This window comes from Pseudonaja textilis, chromosome 6 (assembly GCF_049901715.1).
Source record: "Pseudonaja textilis isolate UNSWEBS1 chromosome 6, rPseTex1.2, whole genome shotgun sequence".
Lineage (NCBI taxonomy): Eukaryota > Metazoa > Chordata > Lepidosauria > Squamata > Elapidae > Pseudonaja > Pseudonaja textilis.
The window spans coordinates 26,059,566-26,079,485 of record NC_141995.1 but is presented as its reverse complement, the minus strand read 5'-3'; the positions used below and the strand labels follow the sequence as shown (position 1 = coordinate 26,079,485).

At 36.7% G+C, this 19,920-nt stretch overlaps 1 protein-coding gene across 1 annotated transcript in view; it reads right to left on the bottom strand.

The window, feature by feature from the left end:
- Positions 1 to 15,156, bottom strand: part of MGAT4D (MGAT4 family member D) — a 34,738-nt gene extending 19,582 nt beyond the window's left edge. The window contains exons 1-6 of the mRNA XM_026697841.2: positions 15,066 to 15,156; positions 13,056 to 13,169; positions 10,740 to 10,880; positions 8,948 to 9,081; positions 4,257 to 4,303; positions 1,897 to 2,010 (exon numbers count right to left, since the gene is read on the bottom strand). Coding sequence (XP_026553626.2) covers positions 1,897 to 2,010; positions 4,257 to 4,303; positions 8,948 to 9,081; positions 10,740 to 10,880; positions 13,056 to 13,169; positions 15,066 to 15,156 — 641 coding nt within the window. The remainder of the gene's footprint in view (positions 1 to 1,896; positions 2,011 to 4,256; positions 4,304 to 8,947; positions 9,082 to 10,739; positions 10,881 to 13,055; positions 13,170 to 15,065) is intronic.
- Positions 15,157 to 19,920: the final 4,764 nt, after the last annotated feature.

Genomic DNA, 19,920 nt, shown 5'->3' with positions numbered 1-19,920 from the left:
AAATCTTCAAACCTAGAAATAATCAGCTTTATCATTAAAAAAATTATGAGGATGCCCAACATTTAAATCTAGGGACTAACATATATAATGGGCAGAATTTCACTATGTTGTTCTACAAAGATCTTCATATGTATAGCTTATTGTATCTGCTTGGAAATGCAGGCAATAGTCTGGTATATGTGTTAGTTTTCCTGGACAAGGCTAACTTCCCCTTAAAAAACTGCCTCAACGTGATCCAGACTGCATTTGTCAGTTGTGGTTAATAATGCTTCTTATAGCTTTGACATCTGTATTCCTTCATTGAAAATAGCGACCCATTAGCTTATCAATATGAAGGGGCATGATTTTGAATTCCACCAGTTATATGAATGTATTACATCAGGGGTGGCCCATTATTGGGGTGCAGCCTATTTGAAACTGGCTGCATGAACAGCAGACTAGCATGCTTACACAGCTCAACTTGTGCAAGTGGGCCGGTGCATGTGCACAAGCGCATGCAGCTCAACTCACACAAATTGAGCTGCATGTTTATGTGCACTGGCCTGTCTCTCACACAACCCAGTTCTCTTACCCCACCCCCCAAGGCCGGGCTGCCAAGCTGCAAAGGTTGGGGACTGCTGCATTACATTATGCTGTAGTAGCGCTTGCTATATTTGAGTAACAAGGCTAATTTTAAAATGCCTGATTTCTATTATATTTTATTTATTTCCACCAATGTATATGCTGTGCCAATTATACTCTGGGCAGTTCACACACATGAAACTGACAAACATAAATCATAAAATAAAATAGCCAACTAAAATCATAATATATATATATATATAAAATGAAAGTCAAATAAAAACACAGCAATCATGGAACTAGCATTCTACCTTCAAAAGACCCAGAAGACTACTGACTTAACTTTTTTCCAAAAGGGTTACAGAAAGGGCCCCATCCTAACCAGCAGCTGAGATGGAGAGAAAAACAACAACAAAGGACTAGGGCAACCACAGAGAAAAAATATTTTTATCTCCTTAATTTTCCAAGGAGGCGGGGTTGAAAGAATGCCTTCCTAATCTACTGAGACGTACGAAAAATAACAAGGACTTGAATCATATGCATCACTAGCCACACTTATAATCTTACTAGAAGTCATGCAACACCAGCAAAGCAGGTGTAATTCTGTTGAAACACCTCCTAGATGAAGTATTATTCCAGTGGCTTCCCCTGTTAGCATAAAAGCTGTTTATATGTTGTACCAATTGCACTTTCATATACGTTTAAGAGGCTATCCAAAACAGATTCCATTCAAGTAATGCAAACCTGAGGTGCCTATCCAGAGCATTCTGCTGCCAAAAGCTCTTGTGAACCAATTAAAGCGGGACAAGAACTGGGATTATTTTTTAAAAAAAAATAAATTTTCAAAACTGATGTTATTCTAAAGCTGACTGGAGTGAGTTTCTTTTCATTAATGTCCTTCTATTTATATCTGCCTTCTATTCGTAGCTGCTGTATTTGTTAATCAGAGACAATAAACACATGTTTCACTGTTATGTTTTATTAAAAGGTTATGGTATAGTATATGCAAAAATGGACATGCTATTTTAAGAAATAGCAATAGTACTTAGACTTATATACTGCTTTACAGTGCTTTACAGCCCTCTCTAAAGCGGTTTACAAAGTTAGCATATTGCCCCCAACAATTTGCGTCCTCATTTTACCCACCTTGGAAGGATGGAAGGCTGAGTCAACCTTGAGCCACTGAGATTTGAGTTGCCAAATTGCAGGCAGCCAAAAGTCAGCAGAAGTAGCCTGCACTCTAAGCACCATGCCACTGTGGATCAATAAATTGATCCTAATTTTAAAATACCTAGGAAAATGCAATCCAAGCATTTTATCATCCCATTTTCATACCTCACTCTTTCTTTTGAATCCCCAAATGTTTCCTTAAGATTGGAGAAGTCAGGGTAAAAAGATCCATGGGGAGAAATAACTTCCAGAACACCAGAAAGAACTTCATTTGGAAAGCTGAAGAAAGAAAAGAACAATATTTTCTTCCAGGGAGTCTATATAAACTGTCAATGTCCCACAAGGAAGTGGGGGAGGGAAGGAGGGAAGGAGGGGGAGGGGGGGAGAGAGAATGATAATTTGATGTGATAGAATGATGTGATTTGCCACATTTGCAAAAATCATAACATACCAAAATATGTTCAATCAGGATAATTAGAAGGATTTCAACTAACAAGACTTCAACAGAAGATAATGCCAATATTATATTATATTACAATATTTATACCTAATGACTATCAAACCTTATATGACACGATAGTCATTAAGAGATATGCATTTCTCAGTTTTGTCAATGGATGCCATTGAGCACCTGATCAAGTAAATGAAAGGAATGTGCATGGATAAATAATGTATGACAGAGAAAATGACTTAAAGCTACATATCTACCTTAATTCACTTTGTGTGTGTGGGTGTACACATATATACACATATATACATATACACAGAGAGAGAGACTTATACAGTGTATGTATATATGACAGAAAAAGAGAGGGGAGGGAGAGAGGGAGTGACAGTTGGGTGACTGTGGATCAGTTACTCTCATTCAGCCAAACCTACCTCACAGGGTTATTGTTGCTGGGAAAATAGGAGGAAGGAAGGTGTGTTGAATATGTTTGCCAACTTGAGTTATTTGTAAAACTAATAAAGTCAGGATACAAATAACTAAAATTTTGATTAAGAATTTTGATTATAATAATAAAATCTAATGCATCTTTACTAAGTCATTCTCTTGGCCTGTCACTTATAAGTCCACTTTCAATACCTTCTCAATGTTGTCAGGTAATTTTTTTTCAACAACTGTCATAACTTCCATGGTATCTTTTGCACATAGTGTATTCATAGAAACAGACCTCATTACTGACATTGTTGATATGTGGGTACTGTTTTCTGATTTAATTATTCAAAAGTATTTTTTCAGTATTTTTATTGTCAAAATGTTTTATCAGCTTTTAAGCCTGTATTATATTTCCCCTACCTAAAATTTTTAGTCTCTTCTAGTATCCAGTTTTTGAAATCAAGAAATTGTTCATCTACGTTATGTTTTACAAAAACCAAAATAGGATCTATTTCTCATGAGAAACTATTTGTACTTTATAATTAATTCCAAAAATTTATTGTAAAAGTTTCAATATTCCAATTTTGTCTGGACCCTTAGTTCATTTATAATTTTATAAGATCAAAATCTTGTTTAACGTTTTCCTATTCATTTCAGATTCTTTAAATTCCTTAACCTTATGATTAAAATGTTTTTCATTCAGGATTGAGAACAAACTCATTTTCAAATTTGTCATACAAAGGTCTCCAATAGCTAAGAAATTAATGAGAAAAGTGGTTAGAAAGTGAGACTTGTGAACCTTTAAACCTCATAGTCTCACCATGAGGTGAGACACTAGTCTCACCATGAGGTAAGACAGGTGGACTATAAATGTAATGGATGGATGGATGGTTGAAATATCATTTCCCAACACTCAAGTAAATGGCAAAATGCCATGCAGTCCTGCAGTCACAATGTGAGGAATAGCTGTCTGGAGACTATTGGTGTGGGGGCCCTGCCATCCACTCCTTATCAAGAGAGCTTCCAAGGAACCAGACTCCTCACTGGTTCGTTTGTCTTTGCTGTGGTTCTCAATTTGCCACACCTCCTCTAGAAGCCTAATAGCTGCCTTAATTCAATTTAGATTATGGAACTAAGGGCATGCAGTCTCTGACATGTTACATAAAAGCAATTTGCTTCTTAGAATGAGTGAAACTTCAAATATATAGATACAGATTAAACATTAGGAAGAACATTATGATAGTGGAATCAGTTATCTCAAGGAGTGTTTATTCCCCTTCAATCAGAGGATAGATAGTCATCTATCAGGGATGTAGTTAATCCTGCAGTATGCATGGGAGCGGATTGATGACCTCTTGGGTCTCTATGATTCTGTGAATGAATCAGGTCTTCTCTGTTACCTTAAAACTAATTGAACTGTGTAAAATGTATGAGTTTGTGTGTGAGCATGTCTATATACAAAAACACACACTACATATATACTGTGTCTAGCATCTGTAATTTTTAAAGTAAAGGTAGCAGTACAACTTACAGAATTTTTTTTAAAAAGTAAAGGTAACATGCAATTAATTTCATATTACATCAAATTTAGTATTAGTTGATTTTTAAGCAATACCTATTACATATTTTCAGATTTTTGAAGATTTACCTTCCTTCAATACTTTCTGCAATGCTATTAATGTATGTTGAGTTCACCTAGAAAAATTAAAGAAAATTTCAGAAATGTTATTTTCTGAAACCAGATTTATTTATTCTTCACAATTCCTTCTTTTTCATTAAGAATATATGTAAAAGATCCAATCTGGGTCTGTCACTGGGACTAGAGGTTTAGTCTTCCAAACTTTTGGACTCATCCACAGGGAACGTCTCTCTAGACAATGCGTCTAATTTTCCATTATATTATGATTAAGATTATTGTAAAATGTAAAGTAGATAATATTATACCTTTAAATTATCTTCTTAGATTGAAATATTTGACCAAAATTGACACATACCGAAGAGAGACAATATACAGTTGTTGAAATTCATTTTTTTCTCATTAATCTACACTCAGTATCCCATAATGACAAAGTGAAATCAGAATATTAGAAATGTCTGTAAATTTATTAAAAAGAAAAAAATGAAATAACATATTGGCATAAGCATTCAAACCCTTCACTTAGCACTTTGTTGAAGCATCTTTGCCAGCAATTACAGCCTCGAGTCTTTTTGAGTATGATACGACAAGCTTTGCAAACCTGGATTGGGAGATTTTCTGTGTCATTTTTCTTTGCAAATCTTCTCAAGCTCAGTCAGTGGAACAGGTTTTCATTGAGGATATCCTTCTACTTTGCTCCATGCCGTTTTTTTTCCTGCATCTCTGACCAGTCTCCTGGTCCCTGATGCTGAAGAACGCTGCCATCACTGTGCTTCAGTGTTGGGTGATGAGCAGTGCTGGTTTTCTCTAGACATAATGTTTAAAATTGAGGCCAAACAGTTCAATCTTGGTTTCATCAAACCAGAGACTCTTGTTCCCCACAGTCTGAAAGTCCTCCGGGTGCTTTTTTGCAAACTCCAAGTGGGTTTTCATGTGTTTTGCACTGAGGAGGCTTCTGTCTAGTCACTCTGTCATAAAGCCCAGATAAGTGGAAGGCTGCGGTGAAGGTTGTCCTTCTGGAATTCTGTCCCATCTCTACACAGAATATCTGGAATTCAGTCAGAATGACCATTGGGTGATCTTGGTCATCTCTCTTACTAAGGCCCTTCTTCCCCAATTGCTCAGTTTGGCCAGGTGACCTGCTCTTGGAAGAGTCCTGGATATACCAAACTTCTTGTATTTAAGAATTATGGAGGCCACTGTGCTCTTAGGAACTTTCAGTGCAATAGAAATTTTATTGTAGCCTTCCCCAGATCTGTGCCTTGCAATAGTCCTGTCTGAGCTCTCCCGGCAATTCCTTTGACCTCATGGCTTTTGCTCTGCTACAGTATACATAGTCAGCTGTGAGGCCTTCTATAGAGAAGTGTGTGCCTTTCCAAATCATGTCCAATTAATTTAATTTGCCACAGGTGGATTCCAATCAAGGGATAGAAACATGTCAACAATGATGAAGAGAAGTGAGAGGCACTAGAGCTAAATTTCAAGTGTTGTTGCAAAGACTCTGAATACTTCTGCCTATGTGATATTTCAGTTTTTTTCTTTTTAATAAATTTACAGACATTTCTAAACTTCTGTGTTTACTTTGTCATTATGGGGTACTTAGTGTAATTAATGAGAAAAAAATGATTTTCAACAACTGCAGAATCAGGCTGCAGCATAACGGAATTGACAAAAGTGAAGGAGGTCTGAATACTTTCTGAATGCGTTGTATTTGGTTCAAAACCAAAGTAAAATAATGAAGTAGATGCATAGGATCATAGAGTATAGTTAGACTGCAAAACGTGCAGAAAACAAACTGGTAAATTTGCTAAAAGCTTGCTAAAAAGCCAAGTTCAATAAACTGCATTTTAAGATGCTTGATGCCTAAATCGAGGCATAGTAGGAAGAAATATATCTTACTTGTTTAACAACCATTAATTCAGTGACCATGCAAAGTTACAATGGTGCTGAAATAATAGTAGTGACAACTGGATCCTCAATGTCAGGGTGTCAAATTTGCATCATTACGGTGGCGTCACGTGACGTATCATGATTTTCCCCCCTGTGTTAAACTGGGCATGGGTGTGACCAGCGTGTGACACACCCAGGCCACAGCCCACATGTTTGACAGCCCTGCTCAACGTCGTGGCCATTGTAGTGATCCTGTAGCCACATGATCAAATTTTTTCATGCTTTACAGCCTGTCCCCATGTGCAATCAGAGTGTGTACTTCAAATCACTTTCCTCTCCACACAACCCCCCCAACCCCTCCAATCTCTGCCCCTTCGGCCGCCCTGCAATCTAGCACTATCATGTACTCCTGCTGCCATTAAGGCCTTGTGAAGGGCCAGCAGCTGCCTCAGCACATTTTGTTAGCAGCAGAAAGAAGAAGATGGCAAAACTCAACTGGGGACCGGAGCAGGTGGAGGTGGTAGAGTTCAAGGTGGTAGAAAGGACAGAGATGGAGGGAGATCAGTGGGAGGGGGGCTGAAGTGGAGGCAAGGGTAGCAAGGCAGGAGAAGCATCAAGTCCTCACCTAACTACTGCACAGTCTTTGCCAAACAACTGCAACTGAGACTGCCGGAACTGTCATCGTTAAGCAATGCTGTCATGTCATGTTTTCCTTTTTGGGTGTGTGTGTGTGTGTGAAATTTTTATTTGGGTTTTCACACAAAAAACATAACACAAATAAAACATCTTTTTTTAAAAAAAATAGCATGGTCCCGGGTTACACTTCTTCATACAGACACAAATTAAATTTCATGCTCATTCTTGTGTTCTATTCTGTATCTTATTACTGTTTTACATTTTCTACATAGTTTTCCTCCTTTTTTTAATTTTCTCAACTTTATTTTGATTGTCTCATCTCAATTCAAATCATTATATTTATACTTTTATCTGTCCTATTTTAATTTCATATTATTTTTTCTCATTAAACAAATTTTCTCCTGTAGTTACTAATTGGAGTATGACGCCTTTATATCTTTTAATTTTATCCATTCAACTCTTATTTAAACTTCAATGTATACCTTTAAGATTATAACATTCAATATAATACATAACTTCCAATCTAATTCTGCTTGGTACATTCTTAAAATACACACTATATTCTTAAAAAAAGATTATATATATATGTAAATAAAACATTCCATTCCAATTCAATTCTATCATTAATATTCATTAACATCTTTAACATTTCTTTTCAATTAAATATCATACTTCCTTGGGAACACTTACAGACTTTCCGTAATTAATTTTTTTCCATATTTCTCTTCACTTATATTTTATAAATCATTAATAATAATTAAAATGTTCCCATCCTTTCCTAATTTAATTCTCTCATTCACTTTATTTCATTTGTTTATTAACAAGCATTCCACTAGATTACAATAAATATTTGATCCATCATTTTAAGCATATTTTCAAAGATTATTTCTAATATAACAATACTATCTTATGTCCCTTTGCAGAATCCCTTTTATAATTAAGTTTTCACCCATTATCTCTAAACAGGCTAATACTTTCAATTCTTATACCTTTGCCCTGTTTCTCTATATCTTGTTTCTGTCCTTTATAACTTCTTTTCCTTTCCCTCTTCCCTTTCTTCTTCTCCCTCCCCCTTTCCCCCCCTTGTCTCTCTACTTCTAATTCTCTCTTCTGTAATCCCCTCTTCTGTTGCTTTCTAATATTATACTTATTTTTCAAACTTTTTTTAGGTTGTTTTTTCAAATCTTAAACTTTTCATTCTCTTTCCCCTCTTTCTTCCCACACCCCCATAAAATTACTTGATCTGAACATTTAAGTCAGAGAAAAGTTATTAAATAAGGAAGGTTTCTTATTATATTAATTGCAATTCATAAAGAATATTACTGCTGTTGATACTTTTATAACGATTTGATTTATTAAACAACTGGTGTAAATTTAATATTACTTAATGTGTTTAATGTTTACTTTGATATAATTACTAAAGGCAGATGACTGTAATGGAATTGTATTAGTATAATTTTCATGTCATTTTAAACATTAAAAGATATATATATAATAATATATGAATAATGTCTTGTTACTATCGCAGTTGCAATGGCATATCTTCTGAAATACTCATTATCTGCTACATAAATCCAATATATAACATCACATTATAATCCACCCATTCAACATTTTTAATAGAAATCTTGCATCTACAACTGAGGAATAATTCAAAACTGATAACTCAGCTATGCATTTTTCAAATTCAAGAATTATTTGTAATGATTTTGAATATCATAATATCTATAATAAAATATAAAAAAGACCCAGTTTGCTATAGTGGTTAAGGCACCTGGCTAGAAACTGGAAGGCTGTGAATTCCAGTTCCACTTTAGGCTCAAAGCCATCTGGGTGACTTTGGGATCAGTCACTTCTTTCAGGGAAAGAAGTAGGGAAGAGGCAATGCCAAACAAGTAAAATCTTTCCAAGAAAGATGGATGCAAGGATCTGTCCAGGTAGTTATGAGGAATTAATGGTGACTAAAAGGTACACACACAACTGCACACAAAACATAAAGGGAGAGAACATAGCATTTACAAAAAGACCTTGAACATGTTGATGGAGAAAATGAAATTTAAAAATCCTTCCATAAATTCTGATTAATATTCAATTGCAGAGTACTAATATAATAATGGATATAAATTACAATATTTCCTTTTTTGTTAGCTAAAATGAATCATTTCATTTTATCTTACCTCTGCTATAAGGACAATTATCACACAATTTTTCTTCTGATATTTAGACATTCCATTGAAAAGGGAATCCAATGTACTCATCAGATAACTTGCTTTTTTTCTTCGCACTGATGATATACCAATTACTAGGAATACTAACATACAGAAATTATTTTATTTTATATAATAACAATATCTAAAATAAGCAACCATCAAAAATAACAAAACTTATTATTTGGGAACTTCCATAGAAGTCTGTACAATATTTTTTAGAAAAATGCATACAGGTAGTCCTCAACTTACAAAGTTCATTTAGTGACTGCTCAAAGTTACACATGGCCCTGAAAAAAAAAGACTTATGACTATTTTTCACATTTATGACTGATGATGCATTTCCATGAACAGAGGATCAAAATTCAGATTCTTGTCAACCAACTCATATTTATGATGGTTACAGTGTCCTGGTGTCATATGATCACCTCATCTTTTGTGACCTTCTGACAAGCAAAGTCAATGAGGAAGCCAGATTCACTTAACAACCATGTTATTACATAACAACTGTGATTCACTCAACTGTGACAAGAGAGGTCTTTAAAATGGTACAAAACTCACTTAACAACTATCTCGCTTAGCAACAGAAATTTTGAGCTCAGCTGTGATCATAAGTGGAGGACTATCTGTAAAAAGAAGTGACTGTAAAAGGTGTGTATAGCATCTTGATTATTATTTCAATAATTCACAAATAATATCATTTTTCATAGATCGTTCCTTGATTTTTTTTTCAATTTATAAGCTACATATACCCAAGAAATCTATCTTGTATTATTTAGGTGCTTTACAGACGTTACTCTACTTACAAACTTTCAAGTAAACTTTCACCAGTACAAACAAACCTGGGCACAATTCAATTTAGAAGTCCCCAAAGTTAGAAGAAGGCAGGAAAGTGTTAGTTTACAGCACACCACATATGTCTATGATTCACCATAAACTTCCCACCTTCTTCCAACTTCCACTCACAATTTCCACTTCCTGATCTGCACTCATACTGATCGTTGGTACTTAAGGTAAGAGCTATATAGTGTACAAGTTTTTTATGCTTGTTTTGATTTACCAACAAAATATACTTATAAATAGCCTCTTAGAGCCTAACCTCTTTGTAAGTAGAGGAATATCTGTATTTTGAACTACCTGTTGTTAGTCCTGGAAGTTTTGTAATTTCTTATAGATGTCAGCAGGAAATATGTGCATCTTAATAGTACTATATTTCCACCATCCCAACAGAATACTGCAGCAGCTTTGTGCAAAGCTGTTGATAACGTACACTTTTATGGAAATTAATCACTAGTAAATTAATATGGTCAAATGCAGTGACCTGACCTAGAAGAAGCAGGACTAGTATGCTGCTGAGTCAAATAGATTACCAAGAAATTTGGGCAATTTGCCACTTTTCAGGTTGAACTTTCACTTGAAGTTAGTGAAAAAAAACAATAGAATAATATCAGTTATCTAAGCAGTGCACTGAACGAAAGGTAAAGGTAACAGTCCAAGCTTCTGTATTTTGTTTTCATCTTTAATTTAGGATTTTAAGCAATTCCCTAATAGGGTTTCTTCATATAAGCAACTAAGTGCAACATACTTTCAAATGTGGACATATTGTATCATCTCTTATGTTCACAGATTTGTTTTTAATCAGATATACACACTCAAATGAATAATGTAAAAACAATACTCCTTTCCTTAAAGAAAACTGCCCAGAAATGCTGATGTTTGCATGATTACACAATTTCTCTTCTATATTGAATTTTATTCTCACCCCCGGTTCTGCTCTGTCCAGTTATGACTTTCGGGTAAATAGCATATTCATTTTTCCGGAGATGAGGCAGATAGTAGCAAATAGTTGCAGGATGTATTGAGAATTTGCTGTTAAAGTTCAGGACTTTCCACCCCAGGCAATCTTTAAAAGAAAAAAAGAAACAGGAGATACTGATAATCCAAACACAAACAATTAATGGTCTACAATATCAAGATGCCATTCTCAAAGTGCTGATAAAACCCTGTAGTATGATAATGTGACAGAATATCAAGGGTGCATTCTATAAACAGTAAAGTGTATATGATAATTTAAGAGTTATCTCCAGATTACTATCTTCCAAAAATTTGAGTACTATAAATCCCACAATTTATAGGCAGCATGGCTAAATTCTACAAATTTATAGTACTAATGTGACAGACAACATCAAACTGATGTCAAATTATAAAGCCGCTATTTTTATGCAAGCTTTTCTCGGTACATTAATAAATTTAAAACTTATCCACCCACGACTCCTGATTCATAAATGGCACATCTTTAAAACTGACCTCATAATGTACTTTTTAACCCTTTCTTTGGTGGAACTGACCCTTAGCAATAATACGTGTAAAACTGAAGGTGTGCTATGCATATTTCCCATGCTAGCACCATGTATCCATTTGGAACTAAAGATACTAGTTGATTGAGGATCTTATACAGCAGGGGTCCCCAACCACCAGGCCACGGACCGGTACTGGTCCATCGAACATTTCCTACTGGGCCGCCGGTTTGCTGGGCACCGCCATCTTGTTTGACGAGAAAGTGCTTCCAGGTGAGCTTTTCCGGTTGGAAAGCGGTGTTTGGGTCCTGAAGGAATCCTCGCACCTTAAGTTTCATCGAAGGGGGGGGCTTCAAACGAAACTAAGGCGCGAGGATTCTTTCAGCACCCAAGGCAAGGTGAGCCGAGTGACCGTCCCGAAGCCGTCCCGAAGCGAAGCCCATCGACAAAGGTACAAAGGAGGAGTTGAAGGTGGCAGGGAGAAGCGGGGGATGGCTGGCTGGCCGGTCGCTCGGCTCGCCTCGCCTTGCCTTGTCATGCATGCTGATGCTGGTACCGGGCCACGGATCATTTTGTGATGCCGGTACCGGGCCGTGGCACAAAAAAGGTTGGGGGCCACTGTTATACAGTACAAAGAAGGAAGAAAAACAAGACTTCATTTTATATGCCAAAACGCACATCAATTCACACATCAATTCAATCCAAAGCAAATATTAATTATAGAAATAAACTGATTAACGAAAGCCTTTCACAAAGCATTTATTTATTTCACATACCACTAGTTTCAACCAAAATGTTTCCTAGTATTTTACAGAATAAAAATATAAAGCCAATGAAACAAACAATTATAAATCTGTAAATATTAGTAGCCATTCTTCTCACAAATGCCTGCCGGGGAATTCTGGGAGTTGAAGTCCACCAGGCTTAAAGTTGCCAAGGTTGGAGACCCCTGCTCCAGATCAACTCTGTTTCTACATAGCCACAACTGATGGTGCCAATCTAATTTCAAAAGGAGGGTGCCTCAATACAGGAGCTATAGCAGAACAACACTCCCTCTAAACTCTAACTCTTTTACCTCTCTTACCGATATTGGCAAGAGGCTTGCTCTAGAAAAGCTGGGAAGGCCACCACCTCTGTGCTGAAAAAGAAATTCTGTGAGTACTTTAGTATCAAGCCATATAGATTTTACAGATCAAACCAGTACTTTGCATTGCATCCAGATACTTTTAGTATCCAGTGCAGCATCTATAAAACCAATATTACATCTCTACAAATCACAGAGTTGCTCTTTCAAGGAAAGTCCCTTCAGAGGCTATCGTCAGTTTACAGTGATCCTTTCTACAATTCTGCCTTGCCTGGGTTCAGTTTAGCCTCTTTTGTCCCATCCAGACCCAAACGGACTGTAAGCACCAATTTTTATTGTATTTTGAATAATACATTCAATTAAAAGATTTAAAATGTGTAGTTAAACAGTACAAAATAGGACCAAAACCATCCTAAAGCCTTGATTTAACAGATTAAAAGAGCAAAGGGTATCCATTAAAACAAATTAAAAAACCAAACAAAAATTAGAATGCCAAATAAATGATGAAAGGGGTTGTTTTATGCCCTCCCCCAACAGCCTCCCCCAACAGTTAGACATAATTGGAATAGATGATTCATGCCATTAAATTGCTAGTGTGCCTGAATATGATATCATTTGTACAAAGAAGAATCAGTTCAAACAAACAATATGTCTTAATTATTAGTTGTCAGCAGATTTAACTTTGAAGCTGAAGTACCACAAGGGTTTTGGCTGATAGGCATGATTTGCATCAACCCTGAAAAGCGAGATCCATGCATGTCTTCTGGTGCTTTCAGTGCTAACAAGAAAGGATCAATCACACCCACCGTATCTATTTTGTTGGGGAAATGATTTAAATGAATCTTATTTGAACCTCTGAATTAGACAATTGTTTGTTTATATGGAGTTACAGTATCTGAGTACACTTCAAAGGAAACATCCCCTTGGACCTTTACTTCTGGGGGGAAAAATGTCAGACAGCTTACCTGCTGAAGGGGATGGGAGGAGCCAGCTATATGCAAAATCTTATAATCTTAATTAGCCTTAAATATTACTCATGCATTGCAGGAAAGGATCAACCCATATTTTCCTTATCCTCATCATCCCAGGAGAAAAAAGGAATATGGAGCTTCATGCCCAATTATATCCCCATAAAATGAGATAGGATAATGTTTCACACTTGATCATATCCTGAACATTGATCACATGTGTACTCTACTGCTTGAAAGAGACACATATGTCTGCCGATATATGATAAAGATATAATGTGAGCTGCAAAAGGCTGTAGCTCCAAAATTTGTGTCTGTATTATTCATATATTCTCTTCGAACCAAATAGCTGGCACAACACAGAAATGGTATTGCTTTCTGTAACTGTGTTGTAGCAAAGTGTCTATTGATTACAGTGAAACTTACTTCAAAATAAGAATACTTATTTTAGACTATTTTAGAATGGTATAGACCATTCTCTTTCAGAAATGTACTTGATTGGAAAGAATGCCTGAATTGCAGAGTTGAGTTTTCCTGTAAAAATATGTAGCTGACCGCAATCTGTTCGGCTTCTATGGCACAGAAATGTTGGAATCTTTTCTCTTGCAACTATGAAATTCAGGTTTTTAAAACATTTTATTAGAAAAACTTTGCTATTTCCACTACCCAATTCTTCAAAAAAAATTGTCTGAAGGCAAACAATAATAATTTTCATTGCCATCAACTTCAAAAACAAATGAACCCCAAGGTGAGGGAAAGGAGCAATAATGCATTGTAAAGCTAAATTTCCAGCTGAAGAGTTTTGGAAGCAGGATGAAGAAAGAAAGGGTGCAGCTGAGAAAACAGTATTCTGCACTGAGATAAAAATACATGGATTTGCTGCACTTTCAGATATCCTGCAGCTGAACTAATAATACATTAATATACTGTAGTTACATTCTAAATCTGATCTTTGTAGTACCTCTTAATCAGTGATGTGGCCAAGATATGATACCCGAAGGATTCTTTTCAAGCAGCATTGTTGAAAAGTATTTAACAATTTAATCATCTTGATTGTACACTTCCATGTTTCATGAACATACATTGCAATACTCTTGAAGGTTTTTACCTTTGTGGTAATATTTATGGCTGCTGTAGATCAAACTGGGCACATGTATTGAAACATGGCCATTGCCATTCTACTTGGATGTCATTTAGATTTTAATGGGAAAGTTACCGTAGATTGGGTGTAAAAGTATTGTATTTGCATCTGAACCAAAGTATTGCTCCGTCCTTCCTTGTAACACCCGAATTGGTACCTTCAAGTTCGCGGCGTGTCCCAGGGATACAACTGCTTTGCTATAACTTCAAGAAGCAAAGAGCTTCTTCGCACAGAGACCAAAGCCAACAAACAATAAAGGCAGAGCTCCCACCGCCTCGAAGGAGCCCAGATCCCGAAAGCTAACCGGGCAGCACTTCGGTTTCTTCTCCCTCAAGAGAGCGCGCGGTCGGCAGTGGAGCGCAACTTCAGGAGCTGCTTGCCGAGAGAGAATGGCATGGTCGGTGGGAGTGCAAACTTGGGGAGCCCGCTCTGTTCGTGCGGCAGCAACTACTGCTGGAGAGCTGAAAGTTGGGTTCCTCTTGGAGTTCTCCCCTCCAGCGGGAACAAAATGAGGCTCAAAGCCCGTCTCCACGCGAGCGCAGTTGGGAACCTTCCAATAATCCCGCCCCCCCCCCCCCCCAGTTTTGGTTGCTCTCACCTTCAGTCCTGTGGAAGCTTATGTACCACACCAAGGAGAAGGCTGCGCCCAGGCAGGCACACTTCAGGGCGCCTCTCAGCCGGAGCCTCATCGCCCAGCCACCGTGGGAATTCCGCAGCCGTCACGCGCAACAATGGCACGTCGCGCCTTCTTTGTTGCCTCTGGGCAGCGGCGGGGCGAGCGAACGCGCGTCTTCCCGGCGGATCCCAGATGCTCCCAGATGCTCGGCGCAGCCGGGGCACCTTTTCTCCACGAGATTCCCCCACCGCCCGGGCGGGCTTCTTATTGGATGTTCCTCCTCGCAGGTCGCGCAGGTGTGTGCTGCCGGGGATCACACTGCGCACAGCTCGTGTCCCGGGTTTTGCAACCGCGGGACTCCGAAGTCCAAGTTGCTGCGCGAGCGATCAGTTACGCCCTTGCAGCTCTTCCGTTCTTTTGGGAATTGGATCGCAGGCGCCTGGGTCGACTGCTGCCAAGTGTTATCTAGATAGGATTCTGGAGTAATTCCAAAGAAAGCCTGTGGAAGTCGAATCGAAAAGGAGTTCCCATAATGTACCAAGTTGCTACCCCTCTTGCTATCTTCCTTTAGAAAAAAAATATTTAACTAGTAATCTTAGTGAGCAAATTTGCAGAGGATATTAATTCTAAATTTTAAAAAAATCCTATGATTTGTGGACATGTATGTACCTGTAACATTTTGCAATTGATTCAACGGAAACTAAACTGTCAGCCAACCTGCTGGCATTGTAGCTGCTGTGTTTATTAAATCTGGATAGGCAAATATATGCCCACTCAGCATTGGTAAGGATCAAACTGATTATTACTTGGTAAGGAGACAAATGTCCAGGCTAGACTAAGAAAGAGAAAAGAACATCCCAGAATAAGACAGTGGCAAGATCAGAAATGCTGTATTACTGAGAAAAATACATGATATAACTTCTATGCAGTCATCAGGATTGCAAATTCCTTACATGCCAACACATATAGAGTGTATGCTCTGAATTCAGTTTTCAAAGTTTAATAAAGTTTATTAAAAATAAAAAATAAAATAAAAATTCTAGAATAGAGTAACACATAACAGATAAAATCTGTATTAAAATAAAAAAGAGTATATGCTCTGTAGAAACAAGGCAGGGAAAGGATGCACAGCATGGCTTCTAGAATTCTTTCCAAGTTGTCTTCCGACAATCCCACCTAAGAGGCCCCTGTACTTTCTTCTGTATAACAAAGCAATGCATTTCAGTGTGTGTTATCCATTGTGCTGTATCTGTGTGCATAGGTGGCCACTAAAGAGAACAGGGCAGATTGAATGCGTTATGTTAGGGATCAGGCGACCAAGGAATGGGAGGCATGGAATGGTGAAGTTGCAGCATCTGAAACCGCTGCCCAGCTACCTCTTTCATAGGAATGCAGGGGGCAGGGTGGATTTCTTGCTGGAAGGCTTTTCTCTGCAGGCTTGATCCGGCTCATTTTTAAATGTGATACTTATTTTTGCTTCCCTGAACATGAAATGCCCTCTTGTTCAGTTTTTGGATAGGTGTTTGAATTTTAAGCCACCCAGAGTCATTGACTGAGATGGGCAGCTATGGAAATCAAATAAATATAAATACATACATACTATTAATGGACAGATGAATAGGGTTTCGAGGCCCTAATGTTTTCCCCTCATTTTGTTGGGTGAGAATAAAAAGCAACTCTTACAATTGAATGAATGTTCATGGAAGGTTTAAGTTATTCTATGTTTACTTAATCAAATTAAATAATTTCATAATAACTCTACAATCTGAACCTAATTGGAGATTTTTACCATTTTAGCATAACATTTTATAACAATTGTAGGCAGTAATATTCTGTTCAGTTTATGCACACAAATGATCCATAAATTTTAAAAACTTCATGTGAAATGTATCAATTTCCAGTGGAACTTGCCACGCAACGTATCAGAAGAATGAAAGACCTATATTTCTTGCTTGAAGCTTATAGTTTCCCAAGACTTATTGTTGCAACATGCATTTTGAACTTCTAATCATTACTATAATGGAATGTGATGACTATCCTCCTGTTAAGCCAGATGTATCTGACAGACCACTGTTCAAGAATACTAATACAGAGCATCATGATTTGTTCTTAAATTCAAGTACATTAGATTTTCACAGAATGTTATGTTGTGATATTTGTATTTACAATTTCTAATTAATTTCTAATATTAATTTCGTATTTTATGTTTCTTTAAGTTCAACTATAAACAGGTATAGAGCAATACCAAGATACATATATGTTCTTCCCATGTAATGTTGGCATTATAGTTTCCAACAGAAACTATGTGAACATTAGGTAATTTGGATTCAAGCTAAAATATTTTATGTAAATTTTGAATTTTAGCATTGGCATTTTATGCTATACATTAATATCCTTAACTTGTTTTGGAACTATCATCCTGTATTAAGAATTTATAATGACAGTTTTACTACCTCTCTTAATAGTCATTATGAATCATACATGATTATTTGTTTATGGTACCCATGAGTGTACTAGAGTATGTAATGAGTGTACTTTTGTGGCAACATAAATTGTCTTTCCTATAGAACTTGTGCTGCAATTTCTAGAATAAGAAATCTGTAAGTAGAGAATAAGAATCATATTAAATGAATCATATTATTCGATATCTATCTACTATGGTGTTCATGACATATATTTCATAATTAAACACAAACTTATTAGTATGCAATAATCAAACTAATATTTAAGTTGTAAGGCACTTATATTGTGGAATGGTATTTGTGTGTGTGTGTATGTGTGTGTAGATAGATAGAAATAGATATATATAGTTCAACCAAATGTACCTTGGATTGTAAATGATTGAACTATCAAGTACATAACATGAGTGTAACCATGCTTGTTACTTTATAATCTGTAACAAGTGTTTTTTTTAATTGCATGAAAACAATGTCATGGAAATAAAATAAAAAATACATTAAAAGTTCACATAGTGCCTTTTTAATCTTTACTAATTCATTAAAACAAACATAATAATCTTAATAATATAATGAATTACTTGTATCAAAACTTATTGTTACAAAGAGTGCCTGAGAATGACAATTGTTTAAAGTTGAACAATGGGTATAAAAATATCAGAATTCTACTACAAAATATTTTCAATCATATTAAAAATAGAAAAGTGATGTTTTAAATAATATCCTATGATCAAGTAGAAATTTGATGAAGCTGAAGGCATCAAACAACTCTGAACATGTGCTTTGAGAACTGGAGACAGGTCAAATGAGAAAAAAAGCATTTCTAACTTTTGATCTAAACAATTTTAAAATATATATGTGTAACATATAGAAAATAGGCTTTGCTAATTTAGCAAATAACCTGGACATAAACATTGTCCTAGCTCACAGCAAGCCTTTAATTAAATTTTGCCAAAGCCATTAGACTTTTTTCTTTCACAATTTTTCTCACAAAGCTAGAAAGACGAGCACAGGGAAAAGAAAGTACTCTTATTGTACTGACATTTGGAGAAAATAAAAATCACTCTTTTCACATAGGATTATTTCTGCATATTGGGAATAGAATAGCAAGGGTAGTGGTAGTTCTACTCAATCCCGCAGTACTGTGGGATTCCTCAACCATTTAAACATTTATATGAAGCCAGTGAGTAAAGTCAATTATCTGTCAAAGATGGCATTATCAAAATACTGATGATATCCAGTTATTTTTCCTCTTTATCTGAAAGAGATGTCAATAATGTAAGACTTTGCCGTGAGGCATTTTTTATCGAATTATCAGTTATCTATGTATTGGGGGGAGTAATCTATGAAAGAAGTTTTTTTAAAAAAAAACTCTCCTGGCATTTCATCTGGCATTATGTCTTATCAGATTTGGCTGTTTCAATAGCTACGGTTATTCCTCAATAAGGATAACAGATAATCAGAGTTGGAAGGGACTTTGTAGGTCATCTAGTCCAACCCCTCCCCCGCCCAAGCGGGAGACCCTACACCATTTCTGACAAATGGCAGACCAATCTCTTCTTGAAAGTCTCAAGTGATGGCTCTCCCACAACTTCCGAGGGCAAGCTGTTCCATTGGTTGATTGTTCTCACTGTCAGAAAGTTTCTCCTCATTTCCAGGTTAAATCTCTCCTTGTTCAGTTTCCATCCATTATTCCTTGTCTGGCCTACAGATGCTTTAGAAAATAGCTTGACCCCTTCCTCCCTGTGGCAGGCCCTCAAATATTGGAAGACCACTATCATGTCTCCCCTGGTCCTTCTTTTCATTAGGTTAGCCAAGCCCAGTTCCTGCAATCGTTCATTGTATGTTTTAGCCTCCAGTCCCCTAATCATCCTGGTTGCTCTTCTCCGTATTTTTTCTAGAGTCTCAACATCTTTTTTATAGTGTGATGACCAAAACTGGATGCAGTACTCTAGGTGTGGTCTTACTGAGGCTTTATAGAATGGTATTAGTACTTCCCTTGATCTTGACTGTATCTCTCTGTTAATACAACTTAGGATTGCATTAGCTTTTTTGGTGGCTGCTGCACACTGCTGGCTCATATTTAGCTGGTTGTCCACTAAGACTCCCCCAAGGTATCCCTTTCACCGTCTATGGTATGGGTTTTTTTGCGTAGGGATCTTCTAATTGGAATTAATTTTGTTAGATGGATTCAACTGAAGACAGAGACTTGAGCCTATCTTCTTGGGTGTTAGCTATTCCTGCCAGCTTAGTATCATCTGCAAATTTGGTAAGTACCCCTTCTACCAGATAGATTGGCTATGGTAATTCATGGTCTCCCAGCTGGCTCTGTGCCTCCATGGTCATTTGTTCCATGACTGCAGAAGACTCAGGATACTTTG